This window comes from Wickerhamomyces ciferrii, contig 00047 (genome assembly GCF_000313485.1).
Source record: "Wickerhamomyces ciferrii WGS project CAIF00000000 data, strain NRRL Y-1031 F-60-10, contig 00047, whole genome shotgun sequence".
Classification (NCBI taxonomy): domain Eukaryota; kingdom Fungi; phylum Ascomycota; class Saccharomycetes; order Phaffomycetales; family Wickerhamomycetaceae; genus Hansenula; species Hansenula ciferrii.
Window position 1 is genome coordinate 94164 of NW_011887693.1, and position 22701 is coordinate 116864.

The 22701-nt window shown below is 28.5% G+C and overlaps 9 protein-coding genes across 9 annotated transcripts; 4 read left to right on the forward strand and 5 right to left on the reverse strand.

The window, feature by feature from the left end:
- Positions 1-1053: 1053 nt before the first annotated feature.
- On the reverse strand, positions 1054-2799 carry BN7_2036 (putative transporter SEO1; the record flags this gene model as incomplete). The annotated part of the gene is made up of 1 exon (XM_011277368.1): positions 1054-2799. One exon carries the CDS (start codon positions 2797-2799, stop codon positions 1054-1056), a length of 1746 nt encoding a protein of 581 aa, XP_011275670.1.
- Positions 2800-3499: 700 nt separating this feature from the next.
- Positions 3500-4060, reverse strand: RRT14 (Rrt14p; the record flags this gene model as incomplete). Its single annotated transcript, XM_011277369.1, has 1 exon — positions 3500-4060. The coding sequence occupies one exon, from the start codon at positions 4058-4060 to the stop codon at positions 3500-3502; it is 561 nt and encodes a 186-aa protein (XP_011275671.1).
- A 1134-nt stretch (positions 4061-5194) lies between these two features.
- Positions 5195-6844, reverse strand: BN7_2038 (Chaperone protein; the record flags this gene model as incomplete). The annotated part of the gene is made up of 1 exon (XM_011277370.1): positions 5195-6844. The coding sequence occupies one exon, from the start codon at positions 6842-6844 to the stop codon at positions 5195-5197; it is 1650 nt and encodes a 549-aa protein (XP_011275672.1).
- A 1282-nt stretch (positions 6845-8126) lies between these two features.
- On the forward strand, positions 8127-10862 carry TMA108 (Tma108p; the record flags this gene model as incomplete). Its single annotated transcript, XM_011277371.1, has 1 exon — positions 8127-10862. The coding sequence occupies one exon, from the start codon at positions 8127-8129 to the stop codon at positions 10860-10862; it is 2736 nt and encodes a 911-aa protein (XP_011275673.1).
- Positions 10863-11090: 228 nt separating this feature from the next.
- BN7_2040 (uncharacterized protein) lies at positions 11091-12401 on the forward strand (the record flags this gene model as incomplete). Its single annotated transcript, XM_011277372.1, has 1 exon — positions 11091-12401. One exon carries the CDS (start codon positions 11091-11093, stop codon positions 12399-12401), a length of 1311 nt encoding a protein of 436 aa, XP_011275674.1.
- A 29-nt stretch (positions 12402-12430) lies between these two features.
- Positions 12431-13976, forward strand: BN7_2041 (Mitochondrial carnitine/acylcarnitine carrier protein; the record flags this gene model as incomplete). The annotated part of the gene is made up of 2 exons (XM_011277373.1): positions 12431-12766; positions 12828-13976. 2 exons carry the CDS (start codon positions 12431-12433, stop codon positions 13974-13976), a joined length of 1485 nt encoding a protein of 494 aa, XP_011275675.1.
- A 186-nt stretch (positions 13977-14162) lies between these two features.
- Positions 14163-17165, reverse strand: MET18 (Met18p; the record flags this gene model as incomplete). The annotated part of the gene is made up of 1 exon (XM_011277374.1): positions 14163-17165. The coding sequence occupies one exon, from the start codon at positions 17163-17165 to the stop codon at positions 14163-14165; it is 3003 nt and encodes a 1000-aa protein (XP_011275676.1).
- Positions 17166-18501: 1336 nt separating this feature from the next.
- GND2 (NADP(+)-dependent, decarboxylating phosphogluconate dehydrogenase) lies at positions 18502-20028 on the forward strand (the record flags this gene model as incomplete). The annotated part of the gene is made up of 1 exon (XM_011277375.1): positions 18502-20028. The coding sequence occupies one exon, from the start codon at positions 18502-18504 to the stop codon at positions 20026-20028; it is 1527 nt and encodes a 508-aa protein (XP_011275677.1).
- Positions 20029-20146: 118 nt separating this feature from the next.
- On the reverse strand, positions 20147-22562 carry BN7_2044 (uncharacterized protein; the record flags this gene model as incomplete). The annotated part of the gene is made up of 2 exons (XM_011277376.1): positions 20147-22405; positions 22533-22562. The coding sequence occupies 2 exons, from the start codon at positions 22560-22562 to the stop codon at positions 20147-20149; spliced, it is 2289 nt and encodes a 762-aa protein (XP_011275678.1).
- Positions 22563-22701: the final 139 nt, after the last annotated feature.

Consider the following 22701-nt stretch of genomic DNA (forward strand, 5'->3'; position numbering starts at 1 on the left):
AATGACAAACGTTTCGTTCCTATTGGCCCAATTCGGTATGGCTTTACGAACATTGTTAACATGGGCTTTGAAAGGAAAGCATGTGAAATGTACTTGAACTAGTGGGAATTAATGGAAACAGTGGGATGGATTACAATGGGCTTTGAATGATGGTGATATTTGGTTCATTTGAATTACTAATAACTATATCCATGGTTCTTTAAAGATCCCCAGATCTGGTTATTAAGCACGCGATTGATTAATATGATCTAATTGATGTGTTATACAGTCCAATATAGCCAAAAACCATAAGAGTACCAGCCTACGCTACTATTTCTATCACCGAAATAACCATGATACTTGGTACAATGCGTCTACTAGTACAAATTTAGTTCCTCTTTATACTTTATTCCCTTTGGTGGTACTATCGAATCATCGTCCTCGTTATAATTTTTTTTTCGCGCGTAATTTGCTCAAATATTTGAACTAATCTAGGATAGTAAGTTAATTATATATCGATACGTTAATGATTGATAAGTAAGATACTCGAATCTTATGCAGTTCACTGGCTCTATTATTTTGATAGTTAGTAATGTTAAGTAAACAATCATATGGAAATGTTCTGAGTTCAGCCACTTGGTGTGTTTTTTATTGAACTTCAAGTGCTTTTGATCATACTAAGGTTCTTGATTATACTAGTGTTCATTTGATCATATTTAATATTATAACAATGACTAGTATACTTTATGACTTAATATAATATGCATGAAAGGCCATACATTTAGATTTCATTCATACTCTTACAATTTGACTTGAGTTGGATTGTTTATTAGTTGATTGAATTGTTAAATGAAGGTTATTAATATTTTTTCAAAATAGCTTCTTCTGTACTTTTGTTGTAGTGCTTAATAACCATTATCTATGTAATTATTGATGTGATATAGATTGTTAGTTATGAGGTCTACTATAGAAGCCCTTTCACAATTGAGCGTTTGTTCTTAATATGTTGAAAATGTTTTATAGAATTAAAATAATACACATTAACCACTGAATTATATAGGTCACTATCTGCTTTCATAGTTTCTCCTCTCTAATTTCCTTTATATCTTCATTAAAATCACCTTTATTTTCATTAATTTGACTACCAACAACATCAGATTCACTATCATCTGATTTTGAAGCTAAATGTTCTCTAACTTCTAATGGTACATCACCTTTAGATGAATTATATAAAACAATACCATTTATCTTTGCATTTTTACGTTCTTCTCTTTTATAAAAAAAATATGTTAACAAAACCCATAATAATAAAACAACATCAACAACAGTTGCAAATATATAACCTTTTTTAAATCTAGGTCCTTCAACCGTAGGGAAAGTTAATGGAACTAACCAAGCTGTTGATTGTTGACTAAAAATATTTGCAGCACAAAGAACAATAGCTCTTTCTTGTGGATCATGTCTCATTATATCATTAAGCCAACCATAAACAACTGAACTTATTGTATAACCAAAATATGAAAGATAAAATGAATACCATTTAGCACTTTCTGGAACTTCCCATATGGCAAGAATAAGATTTGTAGTTAATGTAATTGTTGTACCCCATAATATTGCAATTGATCTTGATTTTATAATATCTGCACTGAAACAAACTGCTAATACGAAAGCAATTGCTAATGCTGGTGGAATTGAAGTTAATCTATTTAATTCAGGTGTAGAATATCTATTCAAAGATTTTAACCATAGAGCAAAACCTGCATTTTTAACAGCACCTGAAGCATTCCAAAATAATCCATCCATAACCATCAAAATATAAATTGGCCAACTTGATATAACTTTCTTCCAAAGTTTCCAATTAAGAAATGGTGGTGGATCTCTTGATGGTGAAACTATATTTGCTTCTCTTAATCTTCTTCTTGCTAATAAAATTTCTTCATCTGTTAAAAATAATGAAGTACAATTTTCTGGTGTCCCTGGAACAACATAAAATCCATATATAGCAATTGGTATTGTAATAGCACCATCAATAATAAACATCCATCTCCATCCTGGGAGACCTAAAACATTATTTAAACTTTCATAAATTTGACCTTGTAATAAACCTGAAGTTAACACACCTAAATATAACCCACAATAAAATATACCACCACGATAATTAATCTCAAGACCTTTATACCAAGAACCAAATAAATAATGAACAAGAATAAAATAACCACTTTCAAAAGCTCCAACAAAAAATCTTGAAACGTATAATTGTTGAGCAGTTTGAACATGAGCAGAAGCTAGAGTGATAATACTCCAACCTAAATTCCCAATTAAAAATAAATAATTTAATGGAACTCTTGGGAAAACATACATAAATACTAATTGGAATATGGTACAACCTGCATTATATAATGCATTTGAATTTGATAATTCATTACCATACATGTTCAAACCTTCTTTCATCCCTGATACATATGCATTACTTATATTTGCTTGATTTAAATTCATTGACCAAAAACCTGCAATTGAATATAAAACAATCATAAAATCTAATTTTGTAAGGAATTTTTTCTCTTGTGCAGTTGCATTTTTATCAAACCAACCCCACCAAGTTTTTTCTTGACGTTTATATTTATTTAAACGATATTCATATTCATCGAAAACTTTATACCATTTTCTATTTGATTCATCTCTGTATTCAATAAGTTGTGTGTCTTTTGAATTGTGAATATCATAAATTATCTCTGAACCATTTTCATCATATAAATCTGGATCTTTCACGTCTCTATAATGAGGAATAAACTTCCAATACCAAGCACTATAATCAGTCATGATGGCTATTCTTGATATGTATTCATCATATCAAATTATTTCAAGAATTTAAGAAACAGTACATCATCTTCTTTTATATTGTCCATTCAACACCACCACAATTTATTCCACATAAATTATATCTTATCAACATTGTAAATCTCACGTTTTGTACAGTGAAAACGCTTATGTATCCATTATCAATTACAACGTATTGTGGAACAAAGGTATTCAGTGACCATAAACCATAAGTATCAATAAGAATCATGAGACCCGAGCCGATGTAAATAATAATCAAATGAGGTATAACTTGGTCTCTATAGTTAAGATATCTTTTATGAAATGTCGTATTCATTGTTTGATCTTTATGCCACTTTTTTTGAAGCCATAGTCACCAACATCACCTAGTTTTGAGCATACAAAACCAATTATTTTTTCTTAAATATCAGAATCACATAGCGTTCCTTTGCTGCTTACCTTGTGAGTCACCAATGAGACTGAGAATAGAACTGAAATCTGCGTGATAATGGATTGTGATGTTAGATATATCTTGCCGCCATAGTTTTTGATGTTTATCTTAAAAAAATAAATTGATATAAACTGACCCACGACCACCACTATGAATGGACCACCACTATAATTTTACACAACAACTACGATAAATAATTTCATCAACTTATAACTTTAATTATCATTATAATATACATAATTTACACACCAACTAATCACTTTCTTCTTCACTATCATCCATATCAACAGGAGCTAAACCAGGAGTTAAACCAGGATATCTTTGAATAGTTTTTTTATCATAAATATCATTTTGATTTGATTTTGATTTTTTATTAATAATTTTCTTCTTACTTTTATTCTTCATACTTAGGATTTGATCTTGAATTTCTTTTAAATCATCTTCTTGTTCTAATGACCAACTTTGTAAATTTGTTACATTTTTTTTAATTTTTAATTTTAATTCTAATTTTTCTTCTTTAGAGAGAGTACCTTGATTTAAATGATCTTCCAAAATTTTAGCTTTTGCTTCATTTAATAATTTTGCTCTTTTTTCATTTATTATCTTGATAGCTTGTCTTTTTTGTTTCTTATCTTGTTTTTGTACTTTGTAGGGATCTATTTTATGATTTTGTTGATGTGAAGTTAATTGTTGTGAAGTTGAAGATGAAGAAGATTTTATTATATTTGAAGATGATTGACCTGGTAATACCTTGGCCAGTAGTTTATTGACTGTTTTGGTAGACTTGGAAGGGTTGTTGAACGTTATACTCATTGTGATTGTTGTCCTATTAATACTCAGAGATCAGTATACATTCCATACTCATCTCATCTCTTCTTTATTATTCAAATACCAATAAAAAAATTTAAAACCTGTCTGTCAATGAAAAGTGTCAGTAAAAACAATCACCTGACGCGTCACCTGACAATTACATAATCAATTTCTGTCATTTATTCACTGGCTTCCTCATATAAAAATCCGGCAATTCTTGCAATTTTTCACACGCTTTACAGGATTTTGAAAAGTCAGGGGCAGACAAGGAATATACAATTTAACACTGGTATAACGATATAACTGGGGTTAAATACTATATTGATCTGTTTATGTAGATACTATAGTTCTCTATATACTTCTAGGAATATTATGTATAGTTTTAGTATTATTCTGTACCTTTTTAGTACCTGTTTACAGCGTTTGTATGGTATCAACCAAATCTCGGGTTTCATGTAGGCTAAAATCAAACTTGCATTAACCGTCAATTCTTTCATTTTTAAATTGAATCACATTAAAATTGAATTGACGTGTTGAAAGTTATGAAACGTTGAAACGTACGAGGTAAAATTTAATATCTGTATACTTGTATATAAACTAAAACATATCCCTAATAAACCCATATAGTAAACAAACCACACAAATCACAAATCACTTCATAACATATATATTGTTCATATAACATAACGATTGAATAACAAATGATGTCAAGATAACACATAAACATTTCATAAGCCAATAGATCTATAATTGATCCTGTATACATCCCTTTTGGTTCTTTGTTCTTACATCTAATGCATGGGGTTTGAGACTTGAAATACTTTGGACCAACATTGACATCAACAATGGCAATAAACCATAGAACCCACAGAACATTCTAGTTGAATATTGATGACACCTGATGATACTTGGTAATACTTGATGATATTTCAAATTTCCAAATCATATTCACCTCATCAAATCAAATCATTCCATATCCATTTAAACACAATCTACTTTTCATTACATCAACATCAATTCCAATATCAAATAATATCAAAAATCATATTGCAAAACTTATTTTCAAATTTTTATATTCATATCAACACTTTTTTATGGTTGAATCATAATAATAATACACTTATCTATAAATCTTAATCATTGTTGAGAACATTGAACATCATCTTTTGCAAACCCATTCATATTACCATTTCCATCACCACTAAATCCATTTAATTTTTCATTTTTTAAATTTATGCCACCATTGTTATTACCACCATTATTATTACCATCATTTTTAGGTTCATTATTTTCATTATTTGAACCAATTCCATTATTATTACCACCACCATTCATGAAAAATCCACCATTTTCAAGATCTTTTTCATCATCACTTGATGAAGAATCTTCACCAACTCTTCTTTTTTTACTATTATTAAACTTGTTATTGGTATTTTGATTATAATTATAATAATTTTTTGTTGATGGATCATAATCCATTAAAATTTTTTCAATAACTTCAACATTTGGTGGAATTGTTAATGCAGGTCTTGGTGGTAATGATTTTTCTAAAAATGGTAAAGTTGTTTGATCAATTTGATTCTGGGTAGGGAATTCAACATCAAATTGAATAACCAAGGCACCAAATTCCGTTGGATTGGTTTTTTTAGGCATACCATAACCAGGAATTTGTTTTAAACAATTTGGTTTTATAATTTCTCCAGGTACAATTTCAACTTTTAACCAATCATTATTTATATGATGAATACCAAAAGAACCACCTCCAAGGGCGGTTAATAAATCAATTTTAACTCTTGTGAATAAATCTTCATTATGTCTTCTAAAAAATTGATGATTTTTTTCTTCAATTGAAACAACAACATCACCAGGTATTATATCAATCCCTTGATCAGCTTCATTTTTGAAAACAATAGATTCACCATTCATTGTCCCTGGTGGAATATTTAATTTTAAAATTTTACGTTCTTCAATTGTTTTATCACCTTGACATATAGAACATAATTCTAATATGAAATTTCCTGAACCACCACAAGATTGACAAGTTGATTCAAATCTTTGAATTAATGGACCCATTTGTTTTGACATTACTATAATACCTGAACCTTTACATTGATTACAAATATTTATTTTGGTACCACCTTTTGAATCACATGCTTTACATAAAATTGTTCTTGAAAGGGCTAATTTTGTTGATTTCCCATAATATAAATCTTCTAATGATACAGATAATTTATGTTTTATATCAATACCACGTCTATTGGGTCTAGTTTGTTGCTGCTGTTGTTGTTGTTGTGATGATTGCTGTTGTGATGATTGTTGTTGTGTTGGTTGGAATCCATTGGTATTAAATGTTGATGATGATGTAGCTTGTTGATGTTGAGGATGTTGTTGATTTGTAAAACTTGAACCAAATGATGAAGAACTAAAGAATGAATCACCAAAAAATTGATTAAATAAATCATCAGCTCTCATTGAAAATGGATTTTGTTGATTTGAATTATGATTTTGATTTTGATTATTAAAATGATTTGGATTATTTGGATTATTTAATTCATCATCTAATTCATCTAAATCACCAAATTGATCATAAGTTGATCTTTTAGAATCATCAGATAAAATTTCATAAGCTTTTGTTATTTCTTGAAATTTTTCAGTTGATTCTTGTGAATGATTATTTTTATCAGGATGAAATTTTAAAGCATTTAATCTATAAGCTTTTTTAATTTCCACTTGAGTTGATTGTGGTAATATACCCAAAATGTCATATAATTTTGTATCTTTGACCATATTGATTTATTATTAACAAAAAGCAGAACTTAATAATTGTTTGATTAATTGACTTTTTTCCAAAAAAGTATTTTCCAAAAATATAAACTTTCGTTGAAGTACTTTATCCTAATACTCTCTTTCAAATCAATATCAATAGATCTTTGCTTTGAAATTGAAGTTTTTTTGTTTGAATTTTAATATAAATTAAAAGATATCAGAAGGCAAAAGTTTATTTTTTCTGAGATCCAATTTTAATATTTTTGATATTCAAACAGGGAAAGAACTATTGTATATATATATATATGAAACTAAGATCTTGGGGTATAAGAATATTGCAGAAATGTAATTTCTTTTTAATGTAATGTATTGTATATGTAATGTATGTGAATAGTATGACTTTATTTATGGGATGCTTTTTCTTTATTTAATGTTTGCAATTTTAAAAGCCATGTAGAAACTGAAAGAACAACCAATACGAATTCGCGGGAAACAGTGGGAAATGAAAGAATTCGCGTAGAACTTCGCGGGAAATGGCTTATGTAATCCATAATTAATCTTAATTATATTAGTAAAAGTAATTCAAAAGTAATTAAAAAAGCATGAGAATACGAGTATTGCATTGCATTGGATAGTGACGATTGATTCCATGGCTTTCCAACGAATCTAATATCAGTATGGTCATGATGGAGGCTGATAAAAACATTTTGGTAATATTGGTGACACCCATTCGAACCCTGTGGAGTGCATTTATAATAAAATATCGGGATTTAATTATGGCTGTAGTCACTAGTGAACAATAATAGATATGAATATACCAATAGTGAGACTACTATAAGACTACAATACAGCTAGACATTATACCATCACTCTATACAATCAAATACCATAGTGATATTACACCCTAGTAGTCACTAGTTACCCACCTTCATAAATCTATAAATATGACACATTGCACAATAACAATCAATTCACAAGAACAATAAAGAACAAATGAAATCATGAGATTTGAAATGTGGTGCTTCACAAATTGAAACGTCAGGACTCAGATGGAAATTGGAAGTTCGCGGAATGCGCGAATTGCTATTTAACATATTGGTATGGGGAGCATTATGATTATATAATAATTACATAAACAATTTTCAGTCTGTCATTTTCTTCACGGGCTTTCTCAAAGTTAGTCAACGGTTTCTCGAATTTCTGGTATAATGGTTGGAAATTTATAGTAGATGTTTAATACTCAGATCCACGGACTTTAGATTTGATCATATTATAGACAAGTTCAAAGCTTGGAGTAACAACAATGTCTCTGCTATCACTGTCAAACACTTTTGATCCAACTTTATACTCACTAAACTTGGATATAGATCATCAAAAATCAAATTTTAATGGTCAATTAACTATATCATTACAAAGAAATAAGAATAATGGTGATGGTGATGTATCAAGTTTTAAATTTAGTTTAAATTCATCTGAATTGGTTGTTCTAAGTGCTATTTTCATTGATGATTCACAAATTGAACATAAGGCTAAAATCTCATATGATAGATCAAATGAATTAGTTAATTTATCAACTGAACAAGATTTAAATTCAAATGCAGCATTATCATTAAATTTAAAATTCCTAGGTAAAATTAATACAATTAAAACTTATAGAGATTTCACAAAAGGTATTTTCAAAACAAATTATTTAGATGATAGAAATAATAATTCAACAAATTATATAATTGCAACTCATTCTCAAGCTTCATTTGCAAGATTTATTTATCCATGTATTGATGAACCAAATTCAAAAGCTCAATTTCAATTAACAATTAAAACTTCAGAAACTTTTACAGTATTATCAAATTCTTTACCAACATCAAGAGAAATCAAGGATCAAAAACAAATTGTGGAATTTTCTAAAACTCCATTGATGAATTCTTCAATTTTTGGGTTTATCATTGGTGATTTAGAATTAATTGAATCTCAAGTTCAATTATCACAAGGTTCAAAATCAATCCCACTTAGATTTTTCACTCCAATTGGTGAAATTTCAAAAGCTGTTTATCCTCATGATATTGCATCTAAAATCTTACCATTCATTTCTAAACTTTTCCCAAAAACATCATACCCTTTAGAAAAATTAGATTTTATTTCATTACCATTCTTAAGTGATGGTGCAATGGAAAATTTTGGTTTAATTACAATTCAATCATCTCATATCCTAGTGGATTCCCTTAAAGATAAAGAACAATTAAAAAATATAAGACAATTAATTGCTCATGAAATTATTCATCATTGGGTTGGAAATAATGTTTCATTTGATGAATGGTCTCATCTTTGGTTAAATGAATCATTTGCTACTTGGTTTGCTTATTATGTTTTAGCTCAATTAAAAATAGATGATGATGATCAAAGAATTTGGGAACAATTAACAAATATAGATTTAGAATCCATTTTTGAATCAGATTCTCATATTGGTTCCAAAAGTATTGTTACAAATTTAGATAATCCAAATGTTAAATCTACTCAAGATGCTTTCCAAGTTCATTCTTATAATAAAGGTATTCAATTCCTAAGAATGTTTGCTAATGTTGTGGAGAATAAAGAGTTCAATGATAATTTGCCAAGATTTGTTGAATCTTTGGATAAATTTATTCATGAATGGGAATTTAAAACTATAAAACCAATGAATATTTGGAAATGGTTTCATGATGATTCAAATTTAGATTTATTAGGTTTTACACATTCTTGGTTAAGAACTCCTGGATTCCCAATTGTTTCAGTTTCAATTAATGAAGAAGGTTTAATTCAATTAGAACAACATAGATTCTTAGAAACTCCAATTGATAATGAAGATGTACCATATCATATTCCATTAGCTATTAAATTAAAAGATGGTTCTATAATTAATAAAATTATGAATGATAGATCAATGATTTTAAAAGAAATTAATATTGATGAATTTGTTAAATTAAATACAAATAGAATTGGGATTTATAGAGCTCATTATAAATCTCAGAAATTCATTGATAATTTAATTAAAAATTATGAATTACTATCTTTACAAGATTTATTTGGTATTTTCCATGATTTTAATATCATTATTGGTAATGAACATCATCAAACTGATGATGATATTATTGGGTTTTTAAAAATAAGTGAAAAAGTTATAAATAATGATGTGTTACAATTCCCAATTTTACAACATGTTTTGAATAATTTAGAAGTTTTAGAAAATTCTTACAAGATTCATTCATCAATTGATCAATATAAATCATTTTCAAATTGGTTACAAGAATTAAATTTAAAACTTTTTGGAAAATTAGAATGGAAAGAAGTTAATTATTCAAAATTATCAAAACCTGAATTAGAAACAAGAAAACATATATTATCAATAGGTCTTTCAATTCCAAAAATTAACAAGATTCATGAATTTTTCTTTAAAAAAATTCAACATGGACCTCGTCAATCAGTTCCTGAAGAATTTTTAGTTCCAATTTTCCAATCAATTTCATTAACTGCAAATCAAACAACATGGAAAAAAATTCTCTCATTAGTTAAATCTCCAGGTGCAACTACAAATCATGTTATTCAAGGATCAGATATTGATATTCAAAATGCAGCAATTAGATCATTAGGTTTCACCAAAGATGTATCCTTAGTTAAAAGAGTTTTGAATTTTGTTCAAACAAATATTGATTCAAATATGGTTGAATTAGCACTTGTTGGATTACTTTATAATCGTGAATCAAATAAAACATCACTTTGGGATTGGTTTAAATTAAATTATGAACATTGGGTTATGAGATCTTTAAGACCTGGTTCTAAATATTCTGCAGAATTAGGTAAAACTACTAAAAATATTACAATTATTGTTCTAAGTGTTTTTATCAGTGATAATGATAAAGAGAAAAGAGATGAATGGGTTAAAGAACAAATTAAAAAATTACCTGAACATGGATTAAAAGAAAATGTTTCAATTGTGGAAGATTCTCAAAAGGAGAAATTGATAATTTCTAAATCCATTGGTGCTGTTGTGTCATATTTGAAATAGATCTTAGGTATATATATTATAGAAAGTTCACATGTATATAGAAAGTTAGAATTTTAATAGATTTACATACAAAAAGATATTGTTTATATGTTCGGTAGGCGCAACATCTGGAGAACATTATACCAATTTTAGGCGCCATCAATTTCAACAATAAACAACAATTCATTTCTTAAATGATCATATAATTATCCATCAATCAATTGTTATACTAGTTGGTATTCAATTCAAATGAGTGGTACACAGTCTCAGGATGAAGCTTCGGTTGAGGAATCAAGTGGTTCGAAACATTTCAAGAATTTCCACAGAGAATATGATGAGATTAAGGATCATATAGATGCAACACCAATGAAATATCGGGAAGCTAAGTTGTTCTTCAAAGATAATAAAACAAGATTGATGAATTCTCTCAAGTGTGAAATTATCAAAGAGTTACACCAGGTTAGGTTTTGGCGCCTATTTGATGCAAGAGATGAAGATGCTGGTGTATCAAAAATTCACATCAATCAGGGTTTACTTTATATGATGTGTAAAGAATTGACATCAATTGAACCTAGCGAGATTGATTCATCAAATAACGGCTCAGAACACTGGGTACATCATCTGCAAAACATTATTTTGGTAATCCCATCAGCAATTGTTACACCAAAAATCATCAATTTTGAAGAAAATGTTACTACTGATGGTGATAACAGTTTAGTGGAAGGGGTCAATACAAAACCATCTGTTGATGAAGGAAAATCAAAATCAAATGAGGCTTCTGGCTTGGATGATATAACTTCTTTGAATGATACACTTGAAAATTATTTTGGTCATGCTATTTTTCAAGATGAAAATGGAACTCTCAAATCAGAAAGTTACACTAGATACAATATAAATGGATTAAACCCTGAGGTGGAATCTGAAGAATATGATGATGTACATTTGAAGCAATTAGAGAACCCTTCAATATCAGCTTTTGGATCTGATGAACTATTGAAAATGATTAAAAAAGTTGATAAAGAGTTGGTGAAATCAATGAAACTCAAGTCATATGAGGATATATTAGATTATTTTAAAATCGAATTTAATCAACTCATTATTTCAAGAAACACAGACAGACCACACCACCTTACACTACCATCAAAATCAGATTTGAGTTACGGATTTAGAAATGATTTAATAAAACCAATTACAAGCTTGATGATCTTTTCTTCTTCTACTGATGGATTGAATAAGGTATTTGATATGCAAAATGGCTATAAATATGGTTATACGAGTCCATTGTTTGAAAATTTCACCAAAAACTGTCAAATTGAAATGCAAAATAATAAAGGAACAGTTTACTCCAAATTACAAAAAGAGCCTGATTCTGTTACTACATATAAAAGGAGACCAATGTTTTATCAAGAAGATATGCTGCCATCAATAATACACTCGGGACCTGATGAATCTTTGAAATGTTCTTTGGAAACTAACACTATTTTTAAAAAGACTTTTAGAAATAATATTGTGCATAATATTCTCAACTTCTCTAAGTTTGGGATCATTACTAATTTTTAAATACCTTCATTTACAAAATATCAGACTTAATGGATTACACATCAACAGTCAATGAAATGAACGGCGAGATCAAAAATATCAATGTGACGTCCAGAGTGCTAAAAGAAAATAATATGATTGCCTTAGATCCACGTACATCAGGGGTTAAGGAATGGGATACTGACTCAGAAATTCAGAACATCATTGATACAAAATTTCCTAAATTTCCAGTTCAAGGGATTTTAATCAAGGATCGCTTTTATCGTGACCAAAACTTAAAAGAACTTACATTTTCTAAAATAAATAGCATTGAAACAAGACTTATGATCTTACTATGTTTATTTGAAGCAAAAGAATTACAAGAAACTACTGATCATGATCAATTAGTAAAAGAATTGAAACAACTTTCTAGTACTTTAAGTCTAACTCAAAAATGTGAATCATCAGACCAGAATCAAAATGTTACACCAGATGGCAATTCAAAGTCAAAAAGACCAAGGTCTGATGTTGATATTAATGATAAGTCTGAATCTGGAAAGAAACGTCAAAAACAAGATCAACAAGAATACAAATTCTCTTTATGGTGGTGCAAAAATAATATATCAATTAGATGGTGTTAAAGGGTTTTGGAAAGGTATTAAACCAAGAATTATTTCAAATGTTCCTTCAACTGCAATTTGTTGGACTGCTTATGAAATGGCAAAGTATTACTTAACAAGAAATCAATCTACAAATTCACCAAGTCTCATATCTCGTCTTGTTCAATCACAATCCCATGATGTTTCAGAATCACTAACTTCTAAAGATGTTTCAACTCCAAAATCAACAACCTTGGAAAATTCAACCTTCTACTTCGATTATCAAACTTTGATACGAATTGCCAAACGTCTGACATCGTTAAATAATTCTACGTCAGAGATTTACGTTTGCACAGCAAAAGAATTTAAGGAGAATTCATCAGATTTGATTGAATATGAAGATCAAGAAGTTCTAGATACATTAGAGAAAGAAAATGCTGAGATTTTGATCAAAGTTTATGAATATGGAAAGACATTTGATAATTATGAAGTTATTTTTCAAGAAGAGAATAGTTATGACCCAATTTATGAAGCACAACAAGAAGTTGATTATATTTTTAAAAATGGTATTCCAAATGAAATTAAGATTAACAAGCTTTTACGTGATTATAATAAACTTCATAAAGATTCCAAGTTCAGAGTTCCTGAATATGTGACTTCTGGAATTTTAAAAGTTGAAAATCAAAGGAATAATACTAATGTTTATAAAAGAAAACATTTCATTGCTTTCAAGTATTATCCAAATTTACAAACATTGAATAAATCAGAAGATTTTAATTATTTGAAAAACATCATTGGTGAATTACATTCTAAACTTAATGTTACACATGGAGATTTGAAAATAGATAATGTTTATAAAACTCCCGCAAATGAAATTGTTTTATTGGATTTCAATATTGGAAATGTTTTAGATGAAATGGATGATAATCATTTATTAAAAAAAGCACGATTAAAATCAAGAGATTTGAAAGATGTTGATAAAATGAAGAGTGAATTTGATCATGGAGAAGTCTATTAGCTAACTAGTCAATGTATAAGGATCATAACGTCTATTTGTGATATTTGCTATATAGTAAAAGAGCTAAAGTCAATTATGTTTTAATCTATTAAAGATTGTAGAATTATTGATTGTATAATATAGTACAAGCTAAGTACGATCATTAAATATTGATAATTTTAATGCTTTTATATACACGAGTTTATCTTAATCAACAGTTCTACCTAATTCATAATAAGCTTGTCTTGTATCAATAGCAGCTTTTCTAACAGATCTTTTTGGATCATCTAAAACATCACTTAATTCTTTTATAATTCTTTCTTGAAATGGAATTAATTTTGTTATATCAACAGTATGAACTAAAGCTTCTAATACTTGAAGACAAATTAAACGAACTTTTTCATTATTTAATCTTGTATTCTTATGTTGTGACATTTCTAAAAATTTTGGAATTAATGTTGATAAATGTGATGAAACTAAATCTGGAATTTCATCAATTGTTGATAAGATTGTATTTATTGATGCATATCTAACTTCAGATTTTGGTAATGAAATTGCTTGTAATAATAATGGGAAAAATGAAGATAAATGAGGTATAATAATTTCTCTTTTAATATGTTTTAAGATATATGATAATGAAGTTAGGTAATTTGATTTTGTTTTTAAATCTTGAGTTTGTTGGAACCCTGATATTAATAAAGGTGTAATAATTTGGAAAAATGATTGTTTATATAATAATCTAACATTATTATTTTGCTTTTTCTTAAATTTTTCAAAATTATTTAAATCAATAACCAAGATTTCAAATGATTTTGTTATAATTAAACCAAATTCTTCATTTGATAAATAATTAAATAAAATGGTGATATAATTTTCAGATTCTGAAGACATTTTCAAAACAATACTCTTGGTAATCCATGTAAAAATTTCTAAATTAATTGATGAAATTCCATCACTATTATCCAAATAATTAATATATTTTGAATCATTTGAAATGAATTTATTCATAATTAATGAAATTAATTGTAAATAACCTAATTTTGTATATGGTTCTTTATTCAATTCATTTGAATTTAACTCTGTAAATTTAATTAAATCATCCAAGAATTCATCAACTTTTGGGAAAATAACAATTTTATCAAGACCTGCAATAATTTTAACAAATATATTAATTAATTTATTTGGGCTCCCAGTGATTAATCCCTTTTCATAAATAAATTTATTTATTGAATCATCCAAGATTTCTTGATGTAAATTTTTTTTAGAATAAACTATGATCAATTTAATTAAATCACCAATACTTTCTAAGAATTCATCATTTGAATGATTTTTATCCAATATGTCTAGTAACTGTGGGTACAAGGTTTTTAAATATAAATCAGTATCAAATGGTGATAATCTTTGAATTTCTTTCAAGATAACAAGACAAGTTTCACTAATTTCAAATCCATAAACATTATCCAATTCATTTAATTCTGATAATTTCTTTATCAATTTTTCCAAAACCCAATCACCTAATTGTTTATCCCTTGTTATAGATTTTAAAACTTCAAAAATCTTAATTCTTGGTTTAAATTCATCATCAATTAAAATTTCAATCATAGAACCATCAATTGGTAAAAAATCTAATAATTTTGGAAAAGTAATTTCTAACAATATGGAAGAATCAATTGAACCAATTTGAATTAATCCAGAAATTCCAGCGCCATAAACATATTCATTATCATCAATTAATACAGTTTCAGTGAAATATTGAACAATTAATGAAATTTCCTCTGGTGATAAAAAATCTAATAATGTTGTTAATTTAGTTAATTCTGCAATGGATAATGTTCTTAGTGCAACTTCAATCTTAGAAGTTGACATTAATGCTTTACCTAATAGAATTAAAATTTCATCTTTGAATTGTAATAAAGAATTTTCAGAAATTTGTGAAACGTTTTTCTCTTCAGTTATTGTACCAAACACTAGGATATATGAACTTGTAAAGTAGCCTAAATTGGTAATTAATGAACGTTGATCCTGGGTTGATAATGTTGAATTATTTAATAATAATGTAATTGTAGGATAAATAATTTTATTGAAAGCTTGAGGAGATGCAGAAGATATGGAAGATAATAAGATACATGATTGTTTTTGCTTATTTGTTAAAGTTTGAATATTTGATTTTAATTCATCAAGAACTAAATTTATAAATTTTTCAAAATATTCTTGATTTGATTCTAATTTTTGAGTGATTGTAGTGAAAATTTCTAAAATTGGTGGGAATAGTTCATCTTCATCATCATCAGGATCACCATGTAATATTTCAAATTTTAAGGCATTCCATAATTCAATATAATTTGCAATTAATGAATCAATTGAATAATTTTTTATACATTGAGTGATTGTCTTGATTGTGTCATGTTTAACTATTGGAGCAGTTGAAGTTAATTTTTCTAATAAATTTGGATAAGAATCCTCTGCAAATAGTGAATTTGATGCAATAGCTTGACGTAATGCATTTTTTAAATCATCTGAAGTGATTTTATAAGGATCATCTTTTGGAGGTTTAAAAGAAATTGGGAAATAACAAAATAATACATCAAATAAATCATCTTTATAATTATCTATTTGTAAAGTGGATGAAATTTTACCATTTAATGTGAATGAAATTAATAAATTCTTAGGGTCTTTTTCACCAGATGCAATATGAATAAATGTTTCAATGAATTGATTTGAATATTTTTGAACAACATGGGGGAATTTATCAAATAAATTATTTAGGATATCAAAAGTAAAGAATCTTGTTGATGCTAAATGTTGAGTTGATTGATATTGATCTTGAAGGATGGTAAGGATAGGTTTAATATGAATTGGAGGAAATTGATTCATAACTATTAAGGAATCTATACCAAATAAAGTTTCCTTTGTTGATTTTAAATCATCAATTTTGGATAAATAAAATGAAATTAAAACTTGAATATCATGTTTTGTTAAACCACTAGGTGATATTTGATCTAAAGTTTGAGATAAACACATTGTTGCCTTTGGTCTTAATAAATCATCATCAGCAGTTAAATAATCACCAAGTGATTTAACTAAATCTAATAATTTTAAATGTTTATTTTCAATCTGAGAAGCTAATTTGGTAGCTATTTCTAGGGCTTTGGTATTATCATGATTCACATTAGCCAAATATTGACTAATCGAAGTTTGAAGAAGATCCATAGCCTTAAGTTTAGTGGATTTCAAATGTTTAACTATGGTTTAAGCGCTATCAAAAAGTTTTGACGGTATAAAAGATTAAATTAATGGACTATTCGCGAAACAAAGAAAAAGAAAGATTAAGTAATCAAGGTGTGTGTGATCAGTAATACACATAATCAAATCTACTACAATCAATTGGCAATCAATGTATATGTTGTATTGATGATCATTGTAGAATAGTCAATAGCATTGATCTAGTTATAGTATAATATAATGTATTAGCCAATTGTACTATATCATTATTATGAGTTTCCGGTTATATATCATAAGCTTAATAGCCGGCATTTGATAGCCTTTAATTAGTAATTGATTATATTCGCGATGGAATTAAATCACATGGAACTAAAACTTTGATATGGTATTCATATACTATGACTGATTACTGTAAGCTGATCAGTATATAATAGTATCTATTGTTGCTTATGGACAATTGATATTAATCGAGGTATGATTTCAACTAGATCTTAGTGTTTGTTCTAGTGTAATAATACAATCAACAACATATCAATATTTGACATATATGACATACGCGTAATACTACTAAATTGAGAATTATTGATCGCGTCATGAGATGAATGATGATTGTGTTAATAGATTGTATAGTTAATGAATGTTATACTGTCATTATTGATAGTATATAGTATGATATAGTCTAGTATAATAGTACTTAGTACAATAGAATGTCTTTTATATCTCCTATTTAATACTCATCTGATTACACCCTTTATTACCATTACCAATAATAAACATAAGAACTTGAACACAACACACAATACACAAACAACAACACAACAACAAACAATATAATACACAACACAACCCCCTCTACAACACTATAACCATCACCAACCACACCCTTTAACACTACTAGTACTCCCTCACTACTCACTACTCACTTCGTTCGTTCGTAGTTCGTAGTTCGTGTTCGCTTCAGTGTAATCCGCAACCAACCGGGTAACCTCTGCCCTTTCCGAAAATTTGTTCTCTCATTGGAAATTGGTGGCCCGTTGGGATCGTTATATATAATGGACATATCCTGAATAAATACCTTTTACTTTAGCGTAATACAATTGAATCAAGGTATATTATCTAAACTATCTACAATCATGTCTGCTCCAACGTATGTATTACAATCAATCAATGACAATTACAATGGTCACATACACCACTTTATTCTTCTCATGATCATTCATTCATTCTCTTGCCCACGGTTACAAAATGGGTGGAGTTTGCTATATAAAGATTATCAAGAATAATCAATTGATTATATTCTCAATAGCTTTATACTAGGATAATTATGAATAGAATAAAACAAATTGCATCACATTTGAATCCAATTACTAACACTCAACCCAGTGGTGATATTGGTCTTATTGGTTTGGCCGTTATGGGTCAAAATTTAATTTTGAATGCTGCTGATCACGGCTTCACTGTTGTTGCTTACAACAGAACTGTTTCAAAAGTTGATCATTTTATTGAAAATGAAGCTAAAGGTAAATCAATCATTGGTGCTAAATCTATTCAAGAATTGGTTGATAATTTAAAAAGACCAAGAAGAATTATCCTTTTGGTTAAAGCTGGTGCAGCTGTTGATGCTTTTATTGAACAATTATTACCATATTTAGAAAAAGATGATATTATTATCGATGGTGGTAATTCTCATTATCCAGATTCAAATAGACGTTATGAAGAATTAAAATCAAAAGGTATTCATTTCGTTGGTTCAGGTGTTTCTGGTGGTGAAGAAGGTGCTAGATATGGTCCTTCATTAATGCCAGGTGGTGCTGAAGAAGCTTGGCCTCATATTAAAGATATCTTCCAATCTATTGCTGCTAAATCTGATGGTGAACCATGTTGTGATTGGGTTGGTCCAGCTGGTGCAGGTCATTATGTTAAAATGGTTCATAATGGTATTGAATATGGTGATATGCAATTGATTTCTGAAGCTTATGATATCTTGAAAAGAATTGGTGGATTCACAAATAAAGAAATTGGTGATGTTTTCGCTCAATGGAATAAAGGTGTTTTGGATTCATTCTTAATTGAAATTACAAGAGATATCTTGTATTATAATGATCCTGCTGATGGTACTCCATTATTGGAAAAAATTTTAGATTCTGCTGGTCAAAAAGGTACTGGTAAATGGACTGCTATTAATGCTTTAGATTTAGGTACTCCAGTTACTTTAATTGGTGAAGCTGTTTTCGCTAGATGTTTATCTTCAATTAAAGATGAACGTGTTGCTGCTTCAAAAATTTTACCAGGTCCTGAAATTACTAAAGATGCTGTTACTGATAGAAAACAATTTGTTGATGATTTAGAACAAGCTTTATATGCTTCTAAAATCATTTCTTATGCTCAAGGTTTCATGTTGATTAGAGAAGCTGCTAAAGAATATGGTTGGAAATTAAATAACCCAGCTATTGCTTTAATGTGGAGAGGTGGTTGTATTATTAGATCAGTTTTCTTAGCTGAAATTACTGCTGCTTATAGAGAAAACCCAGATTTAGAAAACTTGTTATTTAACAAATTCTTCAGTGATGCTATTACTAAAGCTCAATCAGGTTGGAGATCAACTATTGCTTTAACTACTAAATATGGTATCCCAACTCCAGCTTTCTCAACTGCTTTATCTTTCTATGATGGTTATAGATCAGCTAAATTACCAGCTAATTTATTACAAGCTCAAAGAGATTATTTTGGTGCTCATACTTTTAAAGTTTTACCAGAATTTGCTTCTGAAACTTTACCAAAAGATCAATACATCCATATTAACTGGACTGGTAGAGGTGGTGATGTTTCTGCTACTACTTATGATGCTTAGATAGTTATCAAGTAGGCCACATATACTTCCCAAATATATATCTTTTTAGTTTTTACAATATAATGATTTACTTTTATAAGAAAGCATTGTAGCATTTTTATTTATTGTCTAAATATCTCTATTTACTTTGAACAACTAATTTTTGAACATGTTCCATAAATGATTGTAAACTAACATCATCAGTTAATATAACTCCCATTCCAGAACCAATATTACCACCAATAGTTTGATGTGTCGTGGATGGATTTAATTTTGAATATAAAAATCTTGCTTGTGATCCACCTTCCTCAGTATCAATAAATCTTGGTAATGGAAATCTATCAATTAATAAATCTGCAGCTTCATGACGTGGTTCTTCTAAAAATTCCTTGAACGAGGCATATTCTTCCATATCCTGGTATCCTGCTCTTCTCCATGCTGCTACTGTAGAACCATGATAAATTAATATATGGAAAAAAGTATCTAATAATAAAATTTTTTCTGGGTTTAATGATAATGAATCCAAAAGAACAGGTTCACCTTCTTCTGAATCTTGTGAAAATGAAGTTAAAGTTGGTTGAATCATAATTAATGAATTTGTTGTATCACCATCTAAGAAAACATGTTTATAAAATGAAGTTTCATCTGGTGAATTATTAAAAACTTGTAAAAATTGTGATCGACGTAAATGATAAATAAATTGTGGGAATAATGAAATATTATTTGATAATCTAACTGTTTCAGGTTGATTAACTCTATATTCTCCAATTGCTTTTAATAATGAAACTAATTTTTTATCAATCCAAAGTAAAACATCTGAAACATCTAATTTTTCTAACTTGGAGACAGCTTCCCTTGCAATTAAGACAGCTGAAACTTCTTGATCAAAATATGTTGATAAATCTCCATTTATATCAATTGGTTTTGCCACGGTAGTGACTCTTAATCTTGTTGTACCTGTTGAATGTGTATAATGAGTTGAATATTGCACAAGAGCACTTGGACCTATATTTGTAACAAATGCAGTTTGTGGTTCTGAATTTTCAACTTCAAAATATATACCATATGATGAATTTGGTGTTATACTTGATAATTTCCATGAATTTGTTTCACCAACTCCAATAATTTTATCTGAAACATTTGAAGTTTTACGATTCAGTGAAGTTGCATGACCAATTAATCCTGAAATTTTTAATTGTTTTGAAGTTTTAACTTCTAATGTACCATTAAAACCCAAGTTTAAAAAACCTTCATTATCCTTGTTGAAAACTCTTTGGAATGATTGTTTAAAAATTGAAGTTGTAAATGAATCACTTAAAACTACTAAACCACCAGTCTTATCACTTAATGCTTCCATTTCATAAAGACCAACTTGATCATAAGCACCAATGAAAATATCAACAGTATAACCATTTTCTGAACAATTTTCTGCTAATGTTGAATAAAATTTTTTAGCTTTTTTATAATGAATTGCATTATTTGTATTACTTTCAATATCATGATGTGATCTAATTGGTTGTTTTAATTGATTATCAACTATAATACCTGGTCCATAAGTTGCTGGACCACCTGTGAATAACATAATACGTGCACCACTACTCTTTGGGTATGCACTTTCTAAAATTCTTGTTGCAATATTTAATGCAGAACCAGTTGCTCTTAATGGACGTTCATTTGATTTATATAACCATGAATCTTTTTTCAAATTTTCCAAAATTAAAGTTAATTGATATTCTGCATAACTTGTATTTTGTAAAAATCTAAATGCAGATTGATTTACTCCCTGTGTTGGATTTCTTAAATCTGATGAAATAAATCCCAGAATTGATGAAATTGTCTCCGTGGTATATTCTTTTGCACCATTAAAAGCATAAGATTTTAAAACGTCTCCATTGGTAAATTCATACAGATTAATATTTTTACCAAATGAAATGAAACCAATTAATGATTCTGGTGGAATTAAACTTAAGCTAATCATTAAAGATTCTTTTAATGCATCAAAATCTTCTTCACCAAGACATGTATCAACAACAAATAAGAAAATAGGTGGGATTGCAGGTGGTCTTGTAAGAATATATTCCACAGTCGAGGCGCTTGGATCACATTGAGGAGGGAATTGTGTGAAAAAATGAGCTGGTAATGTATTCTTTGCAGAACAAATTGGACAATTCCATGTTTTAGTATTATAATCAACAACAGCAAATGGGTTTAAAATAGCACCACAAGGTTGACGACACACTGTAGGTTCTGATGGGATGATAGGTAAGTCCTCTCTATCTTTCAAAGGGGTATATAACGAAGCAATTGGTACTGAGAGTCTATTTGATGTGATTTTTGTTGTTGGTATGCTATTCCAAGTGAATCGCACACCGTCAACTTCTTCAGCAGCGTAGAAATCCTGGGGAAAAAGTTAGTATATGTGATCTAGTCTAAATTTTCCAATTAAACTCACCATTTCAACTGATTTCTTGTCCTTGTTCCTCCTTTTTATGACTTTTGTTCTTTTGAAGCCCTAATTTTAGTACATTTTCAATTTCGTGTTTATTATTGTCCATTGAAATCAAAACAAAAATCAGATTCAGGAAATTCGCGGATTTTAAAAGTGCTGAAAAAAAAATTTATATGAAAATTTGAATTCAAACTTGTTTTGTTACACTTCAATTTGTGAAAATAAGTAGAGATTGTTGTTGAATT